At 39.5% G+C, this 17,042-nt stretch overlaps 1 protein-coding gene across 3 annotated transcripts in view; it reads left to right on the top strand.

Moving 5' to 3' along the window:
• Positions 1 to 17,042, top strand: part of PLD1 (phospholipase D1) — a 211,984-nt gene that overhangs the window by 122,595 nt on the left and 72,347 nt on the right. For 2 of the 3 annotated variants that reach the window (XM_034957720.3, XM_063603007.1), the window contains exons 14-19: positions 1,213 to 1,413; positions 2,503 to 2,716; positions 3,289 to 3,402; positions 12,383 to 12,511; positions 13,244 to 13,362; positions 15,455 to 15,568. In XM_034957720.3, the coding sequence (XP_034813611.1) occupies positions 1,213 to 1,413; positions 2,503 to 2,716; positions 3,289 to 3,402; positions 12,383 to 12,511; positions 13,244 to 13,362; positions 15,455 to 15,568 (891 nt within the window). The remainder of the gene's footprint in view (positions 1 to 1,212; positions 1,414 to 2,502; positions 2,717 to 3,288; positions 3,403 to 12,382; positions 12,512 to 13,243; positions 13,363 to 15,454; positions 15,569 to 17,042) is intronic. The other variant, XM_034957721.3, reaches the window with a different exon arrangement.

The following is a 17,042-nucleotide window of genomic DNA, read 5'->3' as shown; positions in this document are numbered from 1 at the left end:
AGAAAACCTAAATAGACCTTTTACTGGTAAGGAGATTGATCAGTAATTAAAAATCTCCCCCAGATGAAAAGCCAGGGACCTGGTGAATTCTACCAAACATTTAATGAGGAATTACCACCAATCTTTCTCAATCTTTTTCAAAAATTGAGAAGAGAAGACTTCCTAACTCATTACCCTGATACCACTGAATTGTACACTTAAAAATGGTTAAGATGGTAAATTTTATGTTATGTTTACTTTACTACAATTTTTTAAAAAAGTGTTATTAAGAAAACAGTAAGGCCAGGTATGGTGGCTCATGCGTGTAGTCCCAGCGCTTTGGGAAACTGAAGTGGGAGGGTGGCTGGAAGCCAGGAGTTCAAAACCAGCATTAGCAACATAGCAAGACACCCATATCTACAAAAAACAAAAAGATTAGCCAGACATGGTGGTACACGCCTATAGTCCCAGCTACTCAGGAGGCTGAGGCAGAAGGATCGTTTGAGCTCAGGAGTTCAAGGCTGCAGTGAGCTATGATCACGCGTCTACACTCCAGCCTCAGTGAGAGTGAGTCTCTGAGAAAGGAAGGAAGGAAGGAAGGAAGGAAGGAAGGAAGGAAGGAGGGAAGGAAGGAAAAGAGGAAAGTAGTTGCCAAAGCTTTTGTAATCTTTTTACCTAAAGGTAAATGAAAATAAGATAGGTCAGACTGGGATAATTTTGAAAGCAAGAGGTTACTAACTTCTCAAGGTACCTTTTAAATAGCTGCCAAAATATCTATATGCCTATATTCATATGCTTAATATTTCAATTCAATGACTGATAAAATATCAATATAATTCATTACACATTTTTCCAGAGATAAATAGTAGTTAAATATTTTTAGCTTTTTTTTTTAGTACCAGATTTAACATAATCCTTACAGGGGGAAGGGAACCAGCTTTCAAATTGAGCTGACTGTTTTCTAATGTATTGCCAGACCTCAAGCTATATGGCGGCTGCCCCAAAATATAGTATATGGGCGTGGGAGCTTGAAGAGTAAATAGGAGTCTTTTTTTTTTTTCTTTTTCTTTTTGCTAAATGCTGAGAATAAAATTATTTTCTTTGGTGTATACATTGTACAGTTTGGTATTTGAATTATAGAAAATGCTTTTCAGGGAGAACACAGACCTATTTCATTATGACAGGAAGGACATTTCAAAAGCATATTATCAGTGGGGATTATTCCCTCTCAAGGTGATGAGACACCCGGATCATGTGTCATCCACCGTCTATTTGTGGGCTCACCATGAGAAGCTTGTCATCATTGACCAATCGGTGGCCTTTGTGGGAGGGATTGACCTGGCCTATGGAAGGTGGGACGACAATGAGCACAGACTCACAGACGTGGGCAGTGTGAAGCGGGTCACTTCAGGACCATCTCTGGGTTCCCTCCCAGTAAGTATATTTAACCTTTATGGAAATGTATAACACGAACATAATTTGTATAAGTTTGTATTAGTAGCATGACTGATTGATTCATTGAATAAGAGATGTTGTCTCCTTGGAGGGGAAAAGAACATTAAGTCAATCATGAGACAGACCTGGTTTCAAACACCAGCCTCCCCACCTAGCTAGCTGTAACTTAGCATTGCTGAGTCTGTTCTTCTCTTGTAAGAAAAGAAAACAGATTCAGTGGAATTTTGGCTGTCCCATATTCAGCTTTGTTTTCCATTTAAATTAAGATTTATTTTTTATTCAGAAGTAAGATTCATAAACAAAAATATGTGGCAATTGAGATTTAGGTAGTAAAAAGCCTTAAGTATCTGCCACAGTTTTTGGAAAGTTCCTACTTAAAGATATACAAAAACAGGATAGGTCAGTCTGGGGTCATTTAGAGGGAATTTGAGCCAGAAGTGAATAACTTCCCAAAGTGCCTTTTAAATAGAGCTGCCAAAATATCTGTATGTGTATATCAATCTGCTTGCTATTTCAACTAAATGGCTGCCAGAATATGAATACACTTATTTAAAAAAGTGCATATCAATCTGCTTGCTATTTCAACTAAATGGCTGCCAGAATATGAATACACTTATTAAAAAATTTGATGGGCTTCATCTTATTTACTGCTGGAAAATAGTGCAAAACTTATGCAAAAATAGCAATTTAGTGCATAAGGAACAGGGAAAATGATTGACAGAGGAAGCCTTGCTTACTTAATGTTTATTAGAGGAACAAGTTCAGGAGCTCAACACTGAATGTAACCCATGTAATTGTATTTGAGATTAAAAGTTTAATTGGAGTGAAATTTCAAGAATTTGGCCTACTGAAAAAAGACCATAGCAGAACTCCTCATATTCCTTTGGTAGTTTTTAAACAGTTCACAAGAATCCACCACTACCCTGTGGCTGATCTCAGACATTATTGCATGTCTGTTATAGAATCTCCATCATTTGTAAACTTTATACTTCAGCTCTACTTGAATTAAAGAACCACGTTGCAGCATGTCTTATGCAGTGTCTTTTTTTAAAAAAAAAATTTTCTCAGCCTGCTGCAATGGAGTCTATGGAATCCTTAAGACTCAAAGATAAAAATGAGCCTGATCAAAACCTACCCATCCAGAAGAGTATTGATGATGTGGATTCAAAACTGAAAGGAATAGGAAAGCCAAGAAAGTTCTCCAAATTTAGTCTCTACAAGCAGCTCCACAGGCACCACCTGCACAACGCAGATAGCATCAGCAGCATTGACAGCACCTCCAGTAAGTCATGGCCTTGACTAGAATTTATCTTAACTACCCACTGTTCTTCCATAGCCAGGCACTACATACCTGTTTTTAAAATCTGTCTTTCTGTAATGGAGTAGAATGAGCAATGTTGAGAGGTCGCTATATCATTCTATTCAACCTCATGCCATTTGGTGGCTTTGTTTGCCTCATTTTAGAACAGATTTATTGTTTTATCCACACAAAAGTCATAACGACCACGATTACCACTTCTAATGGTAGCAGAATGACAAAGGGTTTCTAAAATATGCCAAGCCATAAAAGAAAAAGGTATTAGATGTACTTTATAAACTTTTCTTAGAAGAAATTACATTTATCTTCCTATCCAGAAATGTATCAAGCTTATTTCGTCAAACATCAGACTTTCTACATCTTGTAAATTTACTATTCCTTTGAAATCCATCTTAAAGCCCTACAATTTTCTGTTGCACAGAATCTTAAGACTGATGTTATAGCCCTGCCTGGTTTTAAAAATGATCAGCTTTGCTTTCCAGTTTAGAAAATTTGATATTTGTATTTTTTTGTAAAAAAATTCTTAATTTCTCTAGGTTATTTTAATCACTATAGAAGTCATCACAATTTAATCCATGGTTTAAAACCCCACTTCAAACTCTTTCACCCGTCCAGTGAGTCTGAGCAAGGACTCACTAGACCTCATGCTGGTAAGTGATTTGTGAAGTGGCAGAACTCCCTTAGGCTTGAGCTTTGGTTGTGTTGTCTGCTGCATGGGCATAGTGAATGTGTTTCCAGATTGGCTTTCTGTTTGCAATTTTTATGCTACGTATATTATTGAGAGCCTGCTCTGTGCAAAGCATTCTGTAGTATCCAAGATCCCTACTCCCTAAGAACTTATAGCAGCAAAGACAAAACAGACCTAATAAGAGAAAATGCATGGCACATGCAATTCAATAGTGTCGTGGAAGTTCTATGGAAGGAGGGAGGAATTCCTCTCTGATGATGCAGAAAGACTTTTTGGGGAGGGGACATTTGGGTTAGGCCTGGAAGTAATTTAATTGGGGTAGGTGATAGGAAGTCATTGCAAGTGAGGGAGGTGAGTTGAGCAAAGGTGCTGGAATGGGAAAGCACCAACTGCTTTCAAATTGTGTAAAATGCATTATTTAGCTAAGATGCAGTTTTTGATATAAGACTAAGAAGATATATGACAGTCACATTTGGGAGTTGGAATTTTATTTGGTTAAAAATCTTTTTTTTTTTTTTTTTTTTTTTTTTTTGAGATAGAGTCTTGCTCTGTCATCCAGGCTGCAGTGCAGTAGGGCCATCTTGGCTCACTGCAACCTCCGCCTCCCAGGTTTTAGCGATTCTCCTGCCTCAGCTCAGCCTCCTGAGTAGCTGGGATTACAGGCATGCATGACCGTGCCTGGCTAATTTTTGTGCTTTTAGTAGAAATGGGGTTTTGCCATGTTGGCCAGGCTTGTGTTGAACCCCTGACCTCAAGCGATCCGTCTGCCTTGGCCTCCGAAAGTGCTGGGATTACAGGTGTGAGCCACCGCTCCTGGCCAGTTAAAAATCTTGAAGGCCCTTGGGTGGATGTGTCATGCTGTGTGAATTTTCAGAAATTACAATCTGATAGCCTTTGGTAAGAAGATACTCCAGATACTGGAGGAATTAATGAATGACTAATAAGTTTAACTTGTGGTGGGAATAAAGAAGGATTTGGCCCCTGGTCAGATATGGGGATAAGTAATCATCATAATAAATGACACTAGTAAGATCATGAGCTAACATTTATTTTGCACAGACTCTATCCATCACTGCCCTGAGTAGTTGCAGTGCTTGGTAGTGATATTGTCATCTCCTTTTTACAGACGAAGAAACTCAGGGTTAGAGATGATACATGACCTGCCCAATGGAGTTTCAATTTATCATCCTCCCAGTGCCCATGATTAAGACCTGTGATTTAGCAGAAATAAAGATTACTATGTTATGCTTTTTTGGCTAGAACCTAAGGCCAGGGCTCTCATGTACTGTTTAGCAGATGAGAGTTACAGTCTAGCGCCCATGCCTGAATGTGAGTCACCTGTGGCTTGCAGGTGCTAATGAACCTGAAAAATTATGCTAGACTTTGAGTAATGATTCCCAGCATTCTTTCGTCTAGGGCAGGGGTGTCCAATCTTTTGGCTTCCGTGGACCACATTGGAAGAAGAATTGTCTTGGGCCACACATAAAATATACTAACACTAATGATAGCTGATGAGCTAAAAACAGTTGCAAAAAAAATTACAATGTTTAAGAAAGTTTGTGAATTCGTGTTGGGCCACATTCAAAGCCATCCCGGGCCGCATGTGGCCCACAGGCTGTGGGTTGGACAAGCTTGGTCCAGCTACCCTGCATTTTAAAAAATGCAATAATCAACTACACACAATGGACTAAAACTTCATTGTAACTGTTAAATAAATTTGTGTTTATAAATCATAACAGCATCGATATATATTTAAGAATGGAGAAGAGGCCAGGTGCAGTGACTCACACCTGTAATCCCAGCAATTTGGGAGGCCGAGGCAGGAGGATTGCTTGAGCCCAGGAATTCAAGACCATCTTTGGCAATGCAGTGAAACCCCCTCTCTACAAAAATTAGCTGAGTGTGGTGGCATGCGTCTGTTGTCCCAGCTTTTCTGGCAGCTGAGGTGGGAGAATTGCTGGAGCCTGGAAGGCAGAGGTTGCAGTGAGCTGAGATCATGCCACTGCAGTCCAGCCTGGGTGACAGAGGGAGACCCTCTCTCACACACACAAAAACAATTTTTAAATTTTTGAAAAATAAAAATGGAGAAGAACAAATATGGGGAGACATATATTTATTTAGCATACACCTAGTACTGGGTGTGTGTGTGGATTCAGGGACAACCCCAGTAATTCCTGTGCATGACAAAGCTTCAAAGTCCTGGGAAGTAGGAGGCCTCTGGGAAATCCAGGAAGCCAGGTCAAGAGTGCATGCAGTGGCTGATATTAGAGGTAAAGGGTTGGAAACAGTTCCAGGTAGTACCTTATTGTTTCAATGTGTAACTTTGCTGCTTTATTACTGAAGTTAAAAATGAAGTGGAGGAAAGGAGGTTGCCAACCCATGAAGATTATGGATCTGAATTATGACTGATAGTGTTGCTGGCAATAGGATTGACAGCAAGTGGAAAAGATGTGAGTGAGATGCTGAGTCCAGTAAGTAACTCACGCCTACCCCAGGTTGAGAGAGGTGATATCCACAGTGGTGATCTGAGACACTGATCATACATGTGTATGGTTTTCTGTTGCTGATGAAAAGTACCCTTGACATCTGTTTACAACCCCTCACTGATAAACTGAATATATGTCTAGTGTAGCATTGTTGAGAGACAGAGAGAGAGATAGAGAGAGAGAACAACCTAAACATCAAAGAGTAGGCAAATGGTGAAGAACATAATGAATGGTAACAATCATTTCTTTTATGGAATTGGGCAATGATTACAACTGTAGTTGGGGATACAAAAATAAACATAGAAGATTTATTTATTTAATTAAATAAGTATTTGTTGAGTTTCTGTTATATGCCAATCACTATTCTGGGTGCTAGAGATGTGGTGAATAAAACAGATGAAGTGCAATTAACTAGTTGGAGGGTAAGGATGGGAACTGTGTATACAAATAGAGAGTCAAACACATTTCAGGTGGTGATAATTATCACGGAGAATAGTTGAGCATGATCCGGGAGGAAGAGCATAGGAGAAGAGTTACTATTTTGTAAAGGCTCATCGGAGAATACATCTCTCATGAGGTTAGTTTTCAGCTGACATCGAAAGGAAGAGAAGAATGAGGATAAGAAACTGTCTGAGAGAGGGTGTTTCCGACAGAAGGAATAGCAAGTATGAAAGGCCATGAGGCAGAGGGGATGGGTGCGTTCCAGGAATACGGCTGTAGTGAAGTGGGCTAGGAGAGGATGATAAGAACAAAATCAGAGAGGTGGGCTGGGGTTGGTTATGTGAGGTCTTGCAGACCACTGTAAGATTTTGACCCGGAGTGAGATAGGAAGTCATCGGATGGTCTTGAGCGAAGGGTAGGCGAGGGCTGACTTACATTTTCCAAGGATCATTCTTCAGAGCAGACCAGGGTGGCAAATGGTGACTCTGCAGGTTGTGAATATATTTTGAGGGTCGAGCTGACAGCATTTGCCGATGAACTAGATACAAGATGTGAGAGATGGAGAGGACTCCAAATCTTTGGCCCCACTGGAAAGATGGAATTTCCATGAACTGAAATGAGGTGGCTATGGGAAGAGCAAGGAAAATTTGAGGACAATTGCCACTGTATCAAAATATGTTCGTGAAGGCAGCTGACAAAGGACATTCAATGATGCTATCTTTGTTAGGAAGATGGAGCGTGAGGTGATTTATTTTTTTCCCACATTGTTGGTACTGTTTTCATTTTACTTTTATAGTCAAATATAAATACAAATTTAATTTTTTAAAATGAAAACAGTTTACCTAAAAAGAAAAGCCAAAGGATCATGGGGTCCTTCTAGAGCAGTGCTTTCCAAAGTCGATTCCTTGGATCCTGGAGTTTTTAAAAGGCTTTGAGGAGAACATTGAAGTAGGTGAACCCCAGGACCCTCCCACAGCTATTGGTACCTCTTCAACCAGAACAATCCCACTTGTATCTGTTTTAATTATTGGAGTTCCTTCTGAACTTGTTTTCAAAAAAGAAAAGTTCTACTAAAAAAATGAAGGAAGTTTAAAGAGCAAGGCTCTAGATTTAAATCATGTAATACCTTAAAAACTCAGGTTGCCTTATAAAACTTGAAACCCAAATTAAGCTTGGAGTGACTCTTCGTTAGAAATTTAAAACTGAATATGAACTTGAGTTAATGACTTCCTTTTCCTGAGAATGCAAAGAGAGTTAGCCTCTCTGCAATATCAATTTCACTTGACCGCATATGACCATGTTGGATTGGGCTCCTTGTTGAATTAAACCTCCTGGTGTCATACAGAAATCAGTGTGGAGTGAACATCACTATGGGTTTTTATATAGAAAAACTGCACTAAAAACGTGGTTAGGAATCATATCTGAAATATATGTTTTTCAAAATCACTCAGTCATTTTCAAGATTTTTTTTTCATTCAGAATTATGTTCTAAGAGGGAGAATTTTGCTTGATACTATTTTTAAAGTGTTGAATTTTATTCCCTTTTCTTTCTTTCTTTCTTTCTTTCTTTCTTTCTTTCTTTCTTTCTTTCTTTTTCTTTCTTTATTATACTTTAAGTTCTGGGATACACGTGCAGAACATGCAGGTTTGTTACATAGGTATACAAGTGCCACAGTGGTTTGCTGCACCCATCAACCTGTCATCTACATTAAGTGTTTCTCCTAATGCTATTCAGCAACTGTGTGCTGATCTTTTCCTTTTAAGCAATATTAAATAGGTAAGTGAGGGAAAAATTATTTTTGCAATTTAGTTGAGACAGGCTTTTCAAATTTGAATGTCTCGTCACAAGGGATAATATTAAGCTGTTTCTAAACTGTTCTTAGGAATGCAATGGATAGGATGTATAAGATTCATCTAGTGCTGTTAAATAGCTTGTTATCTAATAGGTGAGCATGAGTTTTAAATATTTTACAAACCTAATATTTTAGTAATTCATTGAGGGAAGATACTCCTACTGCAAGAGTCATCATTGATCCACAGACGAAATACAGGTCTACAAACCCTTAACCACGATTCTAAATTCCAAAAAATTTTGAAAACCAAAATATTTTTTAAAATATAACTTGTTCAGTGCCTGTATTGGAACTGGCCTTGAACATATGTAGAAATTCAGTAGGTAGAGACTAAAAAGGTAGAAAAACAGGCATTTTAGGTAGATACTACATCTTAAGACCCAGATATAGGAAATGCAAAAGTATTTATTTCGGCATCTCAGACTGAGTGTAGAATGTGGTAAATACATATAGGTCTATAATCTCTCATACAAAATCCTTGGAATCAGATTTCAGAAATCAGAAAGTTCTGGATTTTAGAAAGGTAATACAATACCTATACCCTCTACTATATTACACTCCCAGCAGGATCCAGGAAATACCTGGAATGTAGGCAAACCATTTATGTTTGTGCAACACCAAGTGGGATCAATAAAGATAATAAATAACCTCTTGTCAGTTCAGGTCAGGTTTTGCTGACCTGTGAGTTATGAAATGAGCTGTGAAAATCAGCTATGAAAAAACATTTGAATTGTTAGAACTTTTGGAGTTTTGGAATTGTGGTTAAGGGCTGATTTGTGCAGATTGAGCTGGTGGGATATATCTGTAGCAGTTTACGGAGGACTTTGAAAATCAGACTGAGACATTGCACCTCTTCCATTAAATGTTGGAAAATCCCTAGGGGCAGGGAGCAATTAAGGGTGAGGCTTTATAGCGTTTATAGTAGAGACACAGGGAGTCTGACAAGGTTGTGTCAGTGAGTTCAAGAAGAAAGTAAATGGGAGAAACTTTTTCCAAAAGCAGAATCAGCAGATTTTCATCATGATCTGGGAAGCCGTGGGGAGGTGGGTGGAGAAGTCAGTGAAGAATAAAGGAGCCAAAGGTGATTCCAAGGTTTGAGCTTGAGTTACTACACACAGACAGCAGAAATCTCAAGGAAAGACTTGATTTTATGGAATGATGATGATTTTAGTGTTAGACATAATTTTAAAGTTCTGGAGGGAACTAGGTAAACAATGTCAAGTGAAGCACTGGAAGTGACCTTAGATTTGGAGTCCAAAACAGAAGCCATCCTTGCAGGTGCACATTTTAGAAATTGTATAGAAAAAGACAGGAGAGGCCGGGTGTGGTGGCTTACGCCTGTAATCCCAGCACTTTGGGAGGCCGAGGCAGGCAGATCACGAGGTCAGGAGTTCGAGATGAGCCTGGCCAACATGGTGAAACCCTGTCTCTACTATCAAATACAAAAATTAGCAGGGCATGGTGGTGTGCGCCTGTAATCCCAGCTACTCGGGAGGCTGAGGCAGGAGAATTGCTTGAACACTTGGCCCTGGGAGGCAGAGGTTGCAGTGAGCCGAGATCATGCCACTGCACTCCAGTCTCAAAAAAAAAAAAAAAAAAGAGGAAGAAAAAGAAAACAAAAAGACAGGAGAAAGGGGGAAACCTTGTTAGTGAGGAGGAGCTAGGAAAGAAGAACAAGGATAGGCTGGAGAAATGGTAGAAAAATGGAGACCTGGAAGCCGAGAGATGAGAATAGAAGGAGGAGGATGTGGCACGACCAGAGGACACCAGGCAAGGAACAAGAAGTCCCCCTTCTCATAAACTTTAGTAGCCAGAATCTGAGCCACTGACAGAGGAGGATGCAGAAAATCGGCCTGACAAATCTGTGCCAAAAGACAAGGCAGGTGCAATTATGAAATCATTTGGGAGCCAGATAGCAGCCTAACGAGACCCCCTTGGATCAGCATTGTTGACGCCAGAAGTCCTCTCGACCACACTCATGCAATTCTGAGCTACTGTTTTCACAGGAACTAGTATTTGGCTCTATTGCCTTAATAGTTCATTTGTACTGAGGAGGAACCCTAATTTATGTGGAATAGTTTTTAGGCCATGGCTAAAAACAAAAACAAATTTGAATTATGAGCAGGTTGAATTCAATTAGTACCAAGATAATTTCCTGAGACTAAGAATTTCCTTTATTTTCCTTATCATAACTGGTTGTTAGGTGAAAGATAATTTTTAAATGAGTGTATATGTGTTTATGTAAAGCCTTAGCTTAGAGTTTTGCAGTTGATGAAAGCAAATTGTATATGTGTATTTTATATTTGAAATTTGAAATATTGTTTATCTCATTTTTCATCCCTTTTGTTTCTTTTCTCACCCTCTTTTCTTCTTTTAACAAAGTGCTATGTAAACAATAAAGAGCCTATAGATGAGCAAACAGACCTACCCGTACTTTGGCCTTTCAGTCTCATAAAGCAGGAAAATAAATCACTGGGAGAAGTCAATAGAAGTCTATTTTTAACATGATTTCATTTTGCTAATCTATGGCATTTTAAATCATTTTTCTTCTGTAGAAAACTTTAATAGCCTTTGGAAGGTTAATGATTCAGTTTGAGATAGAATATTAGCATTGTGTGTGGTGATTACACAAAAACATTTGTTCTGCAAATATTTATTGATTGCCTGGGTGCTTGGAGCTACTGGCAGTGAGAAGATTTGGTTCCCACTCCCAAAGAGTTTATAGACTGGTGAGGCATTGATGCGGGCAGGGGAGCATCCTGATACAATTGCGTCACAGAGTCAGAGGTGTTGGGGCAGTTGTTAGTGGGATGACAGCAGTGCTAGTGACTGCCTCTTCCTTACGGGGAGATGGGAGGTCTCTCTAGGGCAGGTGATAGCTAATGTGGCTCTTGAAGGATGATTAGGATATCAGGCCAAGAGGGAGAAAGGAGCATTTCAGGTAGAAGTAATAATGTGCCAACTGCATGGAGACATGGCAGTCCACACCTGTTATAATACAGTGAAACACGTGCTTTGCATGGGGCCTGGGGTTGGGTGGGGAAAAACAAGGACTAGAAAGATAGATTGGCACCAGTTTGGGAAGAGTCTTCTATGCACACTAAGCCCTTAGGACTTGAGCTTCCTATAGGCAGTATGTGAACCTTCCAGGGTTTTAAGCAAAGAGTGCATTTTACAAAGACAGTTCCGGGACAGTGTGTTGGTGGCAGGACCAGTGTAGTCCTCTCACTGGCTACTGCAAGCAGTACCATTTATTCATTCAACACATATTTTTGCATTCAGTGTCTACTTGTTAAATGCCTCTTTTGTGCCAAGTGCTGCATTTGTGATTTGTAATTCTGCATCTTTTTACTTCATTGTCTTTGTATTTAGCCGTAAGTCAATGGTCTCGGCACAGTTATTTGTGAAATGCTATAGTAGATTGCTGCTTTTGCACCTATATCATAAGCTTTCATCTGTTGTTGCCATATTTTTTATAAATGCCATCTATGATTTGAAGTATATAAATGTTAAAGCGCAACAGATTTTAGCTGTTATCTAGGCCAAATTCTTCATTTTACGCATAATGGATTTATGATCTAAAAAACTGAAGCTCAGTGTCACTTAGCTAGTTAATTCCAGGGCTGGAACATGGGCTATCTGTAAATTTGAGGTTCTTGCTTTAATGCAAAAGAATTATGCATCACGTGTGCACCATGTTGGTTGAGGAAAAAGAAGTGGCATGGTGTCTTTATTGCCCCTGCGTCTCAGGTTTCTCCACCTCTCCCCTCTCCGCCCTTCCCGCTCTGCCCCCGAAAGCCCCCCACCAGCTTTACTGCTCTCATAGTGCCACCTTGTGAGTTCTTTATTCACAGTTAATTCTGTGATAGTTCTTCCAGTGATCTGGTAGGTGGTGGAAATAAGTTACTCAACTGCCTGAGAAGGTCAAATTTCATTGTTTAATGATGAATCTTGTTGTAGCCCTAACTGCCCACTAAAAGTAAACTTGTAAGGACTGTAAAACCTTGTTAGCCCACAGCCTGTAATAGAATGGACAGATGCCACCCTAGTTGTGTCTTAAGAAATTAAGAAGCTTTTAGGTGTTTAATAAATGAGAGTTGAGCCTCCCTTTCTGGGACCCACCTGAACCACAGTCTCTGAGGGGGTCTTGCTGCATTCACAGATACCGGGTCCATCCGCAGTTTACAGACAGGTGTGGGAGAGCTGCATGGGGAAACCAGATTCTGGCATGGAAAGGACTACTGCAATTTCGTCTTCAAAGACTGGGTTCAACTTGATAAACCTTTTGCTGGTGAGTATCATAATGGTGGGGTGCTGGTTATATTTTGTCTTTTACCTTTGAACATCTCAGCAGGTATACATGTGCATGATCTAAATGCCTTTTGTTTTGCTTCCGTTGATTTTTGAAAATTTTTTAAAACTTTGGAGACTAGATTTAGTCATTAGCATGTGCTTAAGGACTTTTTTTTCAGTTATAATAAGAAAAGAACATGAAATAGAGCTGAACTGTCTGAAAAATCCAGATTTTTATAGGCATATTTTTGGGGCAATAATCAGTAATTTTTCAGGAAATGGTAGGCTCCCTTTGATCATCTTCTATTCTGCTTATTTCCTGCATTTCCAGCATTAGAATGGCATATTTTCAGGTTATCACTGGGTTTATATGTTTAAGAGGAGATAGAGATGGCATTGCCTGCCATTGTTTCAACAGGATAAAAAATAAAAAATATAATATCAAATACATAGCCTTAGATAATTTGTACCAACTCACATCTTGCCATGTCTAGTGATTATCTAATCCTAAGTGAAACAGAAACATATATGGGGAAGTGCCTGGGAGACTATGTCCCTGAATGTGAAATCTGTTTCCCTTGATTATAAAAATGTTGTTCTATGCAAGCCAAGAAATATATACCTAGTGGGCACTAACCCACGTTTCCTTTTAGTTTCATAGTTGGAGTCAGAGAGACTTTGCCCCAACACTGAAGTTAATGACTGATCCTTGCCTGGTGCACCCGGGCAGATTTCATTGACAGGTACTCCACGCCCCGGATGCCCTGGCATGACATTGCCTCTGCAGTCCACGGGAAGGCGGCTCGTGATGTGGCACGTCACTTCATCCAGCGCTGGAACTTCACGAAAGTACTTGGATGTTGCTATCATGATTTATCCACATGAAGAGAGGCAGGCCTAACTAGAGAAGAGGTTTAGAGGAGGCTGGTGGCAAGAAGAGACTGTTGTGGCCACAACTGTGTCACTGCTCTGCTGTTGGCTGCATTGATGTCCCGGTGCCTGGGCATCTGGGCAAAAAAAAAGGGAAACATTCCCGAATGTCCACACCATAGACAATTCAGAGTGCCTAGGGACAGATGCTGCTGTGTGGGTCCTGATTTTAACCTTGTTAACATCTTGGACACAGTGTTGACTAAGCATTTAGTAGCCTGGGCTCGGTAGTCATTTGCAGGGCTGTTATAGGGGAATAGGAGCCTGGTTTAGATGAGAGGGCTTGAGCTTTAAAGTCCCATCCAGTTGGATGGGACTGGAATTGCACTGGGTTTATATTGGTACAGGATTCTGAGAGCTGGTTCTGAGCAAACCAAGAAGTATTAAGAAGGTGGGGCCATTTTCCTTTTATCCAGATTGTGTCCTCATTACTTGTAAGAACTTGACCTAACATTCAAACCTAACATTCATAAGTTAAGTACGTATCATTCAGGCCAGGCACGGTGGCTCACGACTGTAATCCTGGCACTTTGGGAGGCCTAGGCTGGTGGATCACCTGAGGTCAGGAGTTTGAGACCAGCCTGACCAACATGGTGAAAACCTGTCTCTACTAAAATACAAAAATTAGCTGGGCATGCTGGTGGGTGCCTGTAATCTCAACTTCTCTGGAGGCTGAGGCAGGAAAGTCACTTGAATCCAGGAGGCGGAGTTTGCAGTGAGCTGAGAGGACTCCATTGTACTCCAGCCTAGGCAGCAGAGCGAGACTCTGTCTCAAAAAAAAAAAAAAAAGGTACATATTCAGGTGTTATTAAAGTTTCACTTTATTTACTTGAAGTGATAATGAGGCATGATTCCCCTTGGTTATTTGGAAAAAGAATTTAGTTTTATCAACCACTTAGAGTCTAACTTTGTTTTTCATTCACATAATGATTATAAAAATTTAGTAGACATTCTAATTGAAATTTTTTAACAAAAATTTAGGGGAGATGGATGAATAAACAAATGGTGTGTTACTTTTCACCTGCTATACTGGCAAAGATAAAAGTCTCTGCTGATACCTGTAGTTAGGTTTGGGGTGGTTTTTGTGGTGTGCTCATACATGCTACCCCAAGGAGGATAAATTTGTACAACACCAATAAGTCTTTTTTAAAGTATGCAATCTTTGATCCAGAAAAACTATTTCCAGGTATTCAAACTAAAGCCATAATCCAATAAGGTAATTTATTTTGATATGGCTTCTAATAATTCAAATAAAATTAGAAATAACAGAAATCCTTACTAATAGGAATTTATTAAACAAGTGATTCTTTTATACCATTTTACTATGAAGTTATTAAAAATAATGATATCCCACTATATTGCTGCGGCAAGATATCTAGAACATAATCAGTAAAAAATTAGTTTATAAAACAATAGTCTCATTTTTGCAATTATAAACTTCTGTAACTACAGATTATATTTAACCTGTCTTTACAAATATAAAACAATATTTCCCCTACAAAAGGTAAAAACAGGACTGTGAGAGATAGAAAACAAATACAAATAATCTGTAGCCCTTCACTTAGAAATGTCCACCATTAACATTTTTCTTTTTCTTTTTCAAATTAACCTGAATTTCTTTTTTCTTTTTCTTTTTTTTTTTTTTGAGATGGAGATTCACTCTTGTCACCCAGGCTGTAGTGCAATGATGAAATCTCGACTCACTGCAACCTCTGCCTCCGAGGTTCAAGTGATTCTCCTGCCTCAGCCTCCCGAGTAGCTGGGATTACAGGCGCCTGCCACCATGCTTGGCTAATTTTTGTATTTTTAGTAGAGATGGGGGTTTCACCGTGTTGGCCAGGCTGATCTCGAACTCCTGACCTCAAGTGATCCCTGCTTCTTGGCCTCCCAAAGTGCTGGGATTACAGGCGTGAGCCACTGCACCCGGGCATGAATTTCTTTTATAATCACAAAGTAGGGAGAATGAATCTTTTTTCTCATTTGAATATTTTATCCTTTTTCTTTATTTTAGATTATGAAATCAAAATATCGGTCCCTTTCTTATCCTTTTCTGCTTCCAAAGTCTCAAACAACAGCCCATGAGTTGAGATATCAAGTGCCTGGGTCTGTCCATGCTAACGTACAGGTAAGTAAGTTCTGGCTTTTCTTTTTGACAAAATGCTGCTGAGTAAAATTACTGTTATTGGACCAAGGGCCTATTACATTGGCTTCAGATTTTTCAATGACTGCTTTTCTAAAGCAAAACTAAATGGATCTTTTAATACTTGTTATTATATTTCCTATGTTAAATGGATTCAATTCAGTCTCTTTTTAAAACTCTTATAAATCTAATAAATGCATGTCCTTAGAAAAGGCCACAGCCAAGGCTATTCCTGTAATTCCTTCTGAAGTGACCCTAGCAACATGATACCCAGTAAACCTGGACCTGATACTGCCTAAGCACCAGGAATGTGGCTGAAACTTAGCAGCTAGGAAGCTAGTTGTAGTTCAGTCTAATTTTAGTTCCTGATTAACCAAATGTCTTCTAGAGGCCCTTTTAATGGAATAAGGAATTTGCTTAATAGAGTCACAACAGTTTACCACATCCAGTTTAACCATCTCAAACTACAAATAAGAAAATTCAGACCTAGTGGGGCTCTGAGGCCTATCTAGGGCCGGCCAGCTAGTTATCAACAGAGGTGGAGCTTGAAATCCTAGTCTGGTCCAGTGTTACCCAATCTGCTTCCTTTACCAACTACAGCTCAAATATCTTGAGGTCATGTGGGGACAGAAGTAGGATGGGCCACCTTTGGCATTGCCTTTCGTTTGAAGTCATCAATATGGGCATCAGAAGAATTGTTTAAGTAAAGTCCAGCAGTCTGCTACTGCTACATATCATCAGTAGGGACCATCAGTAGGGACTTATATAATGCAGACATGGATCCTAGGGAATGTGATTATATAAATGAAGTGCCTAAATCAGTTATTTTGCATCGTGTGCGATTGGAGGTATGTGTATATAAGAAATAAGACATTTCAGACTGTAGATCAAATAATAGAACTTTTTTTTGAAAAGGCCAGGTGTGGTGGCTCCCACCTGTAATCCTAGCACTTTGGGAGGCCAAGGCGGGTGGATCACCTGAGGTCAGGAGTTCGAGACCAGCCTGGCCAACCCTGTCTCTACTAAAAATAAGAAATTAGCTGGGCGTGGTAGCGTGTGCCTGTAATCCTAGCTACTCGGGAGGCTGAGGCAGGAGAATCGCTTAAACCCAGGAGGCAGAGTTTGCAGTAAGCCGAGACTGCGCCACTGCAGTCCAGCCTGGGTGACAGAGTAAGACTCCATCTCAAAAAAAAAAAAAAAAGAAAAAAAGAGAAGCTGCTTGAGAGAAATATCGGCAGCAAATATTAGTCATCCCAGGCTAAAAAGAAAACTAATTTAAACTCAGAGGCATAGAGATAGCTATGATTTATATGTAAGTTGATGAATATTTTATGAACCTGTTTAATTTTATTCTACGTAGAGGAGAAAAAATTACCCATGCTAGAATATAAAATAAGAAACTTGTTATTAGGAAAATAAGAATTTAAGATTTGAACTTGCATTATTATTGACGTGGTGG

Source organism: Pan paniscus, chromosome 2, assembly GCF_029289425.2.
Source record: "Pan paniscus chromosome 2, NHGRI_mPanPan1-v2.0_pri, whole genome shotgun sequence".
NCBI lineage: Eukaryota > Metazoa > Chordata > Mammalia > Primates > Hominidae > Pan > Pan paniscus.
This window is presented reverse-complemented; position numbering and strand designations above follow the sequence as displayed.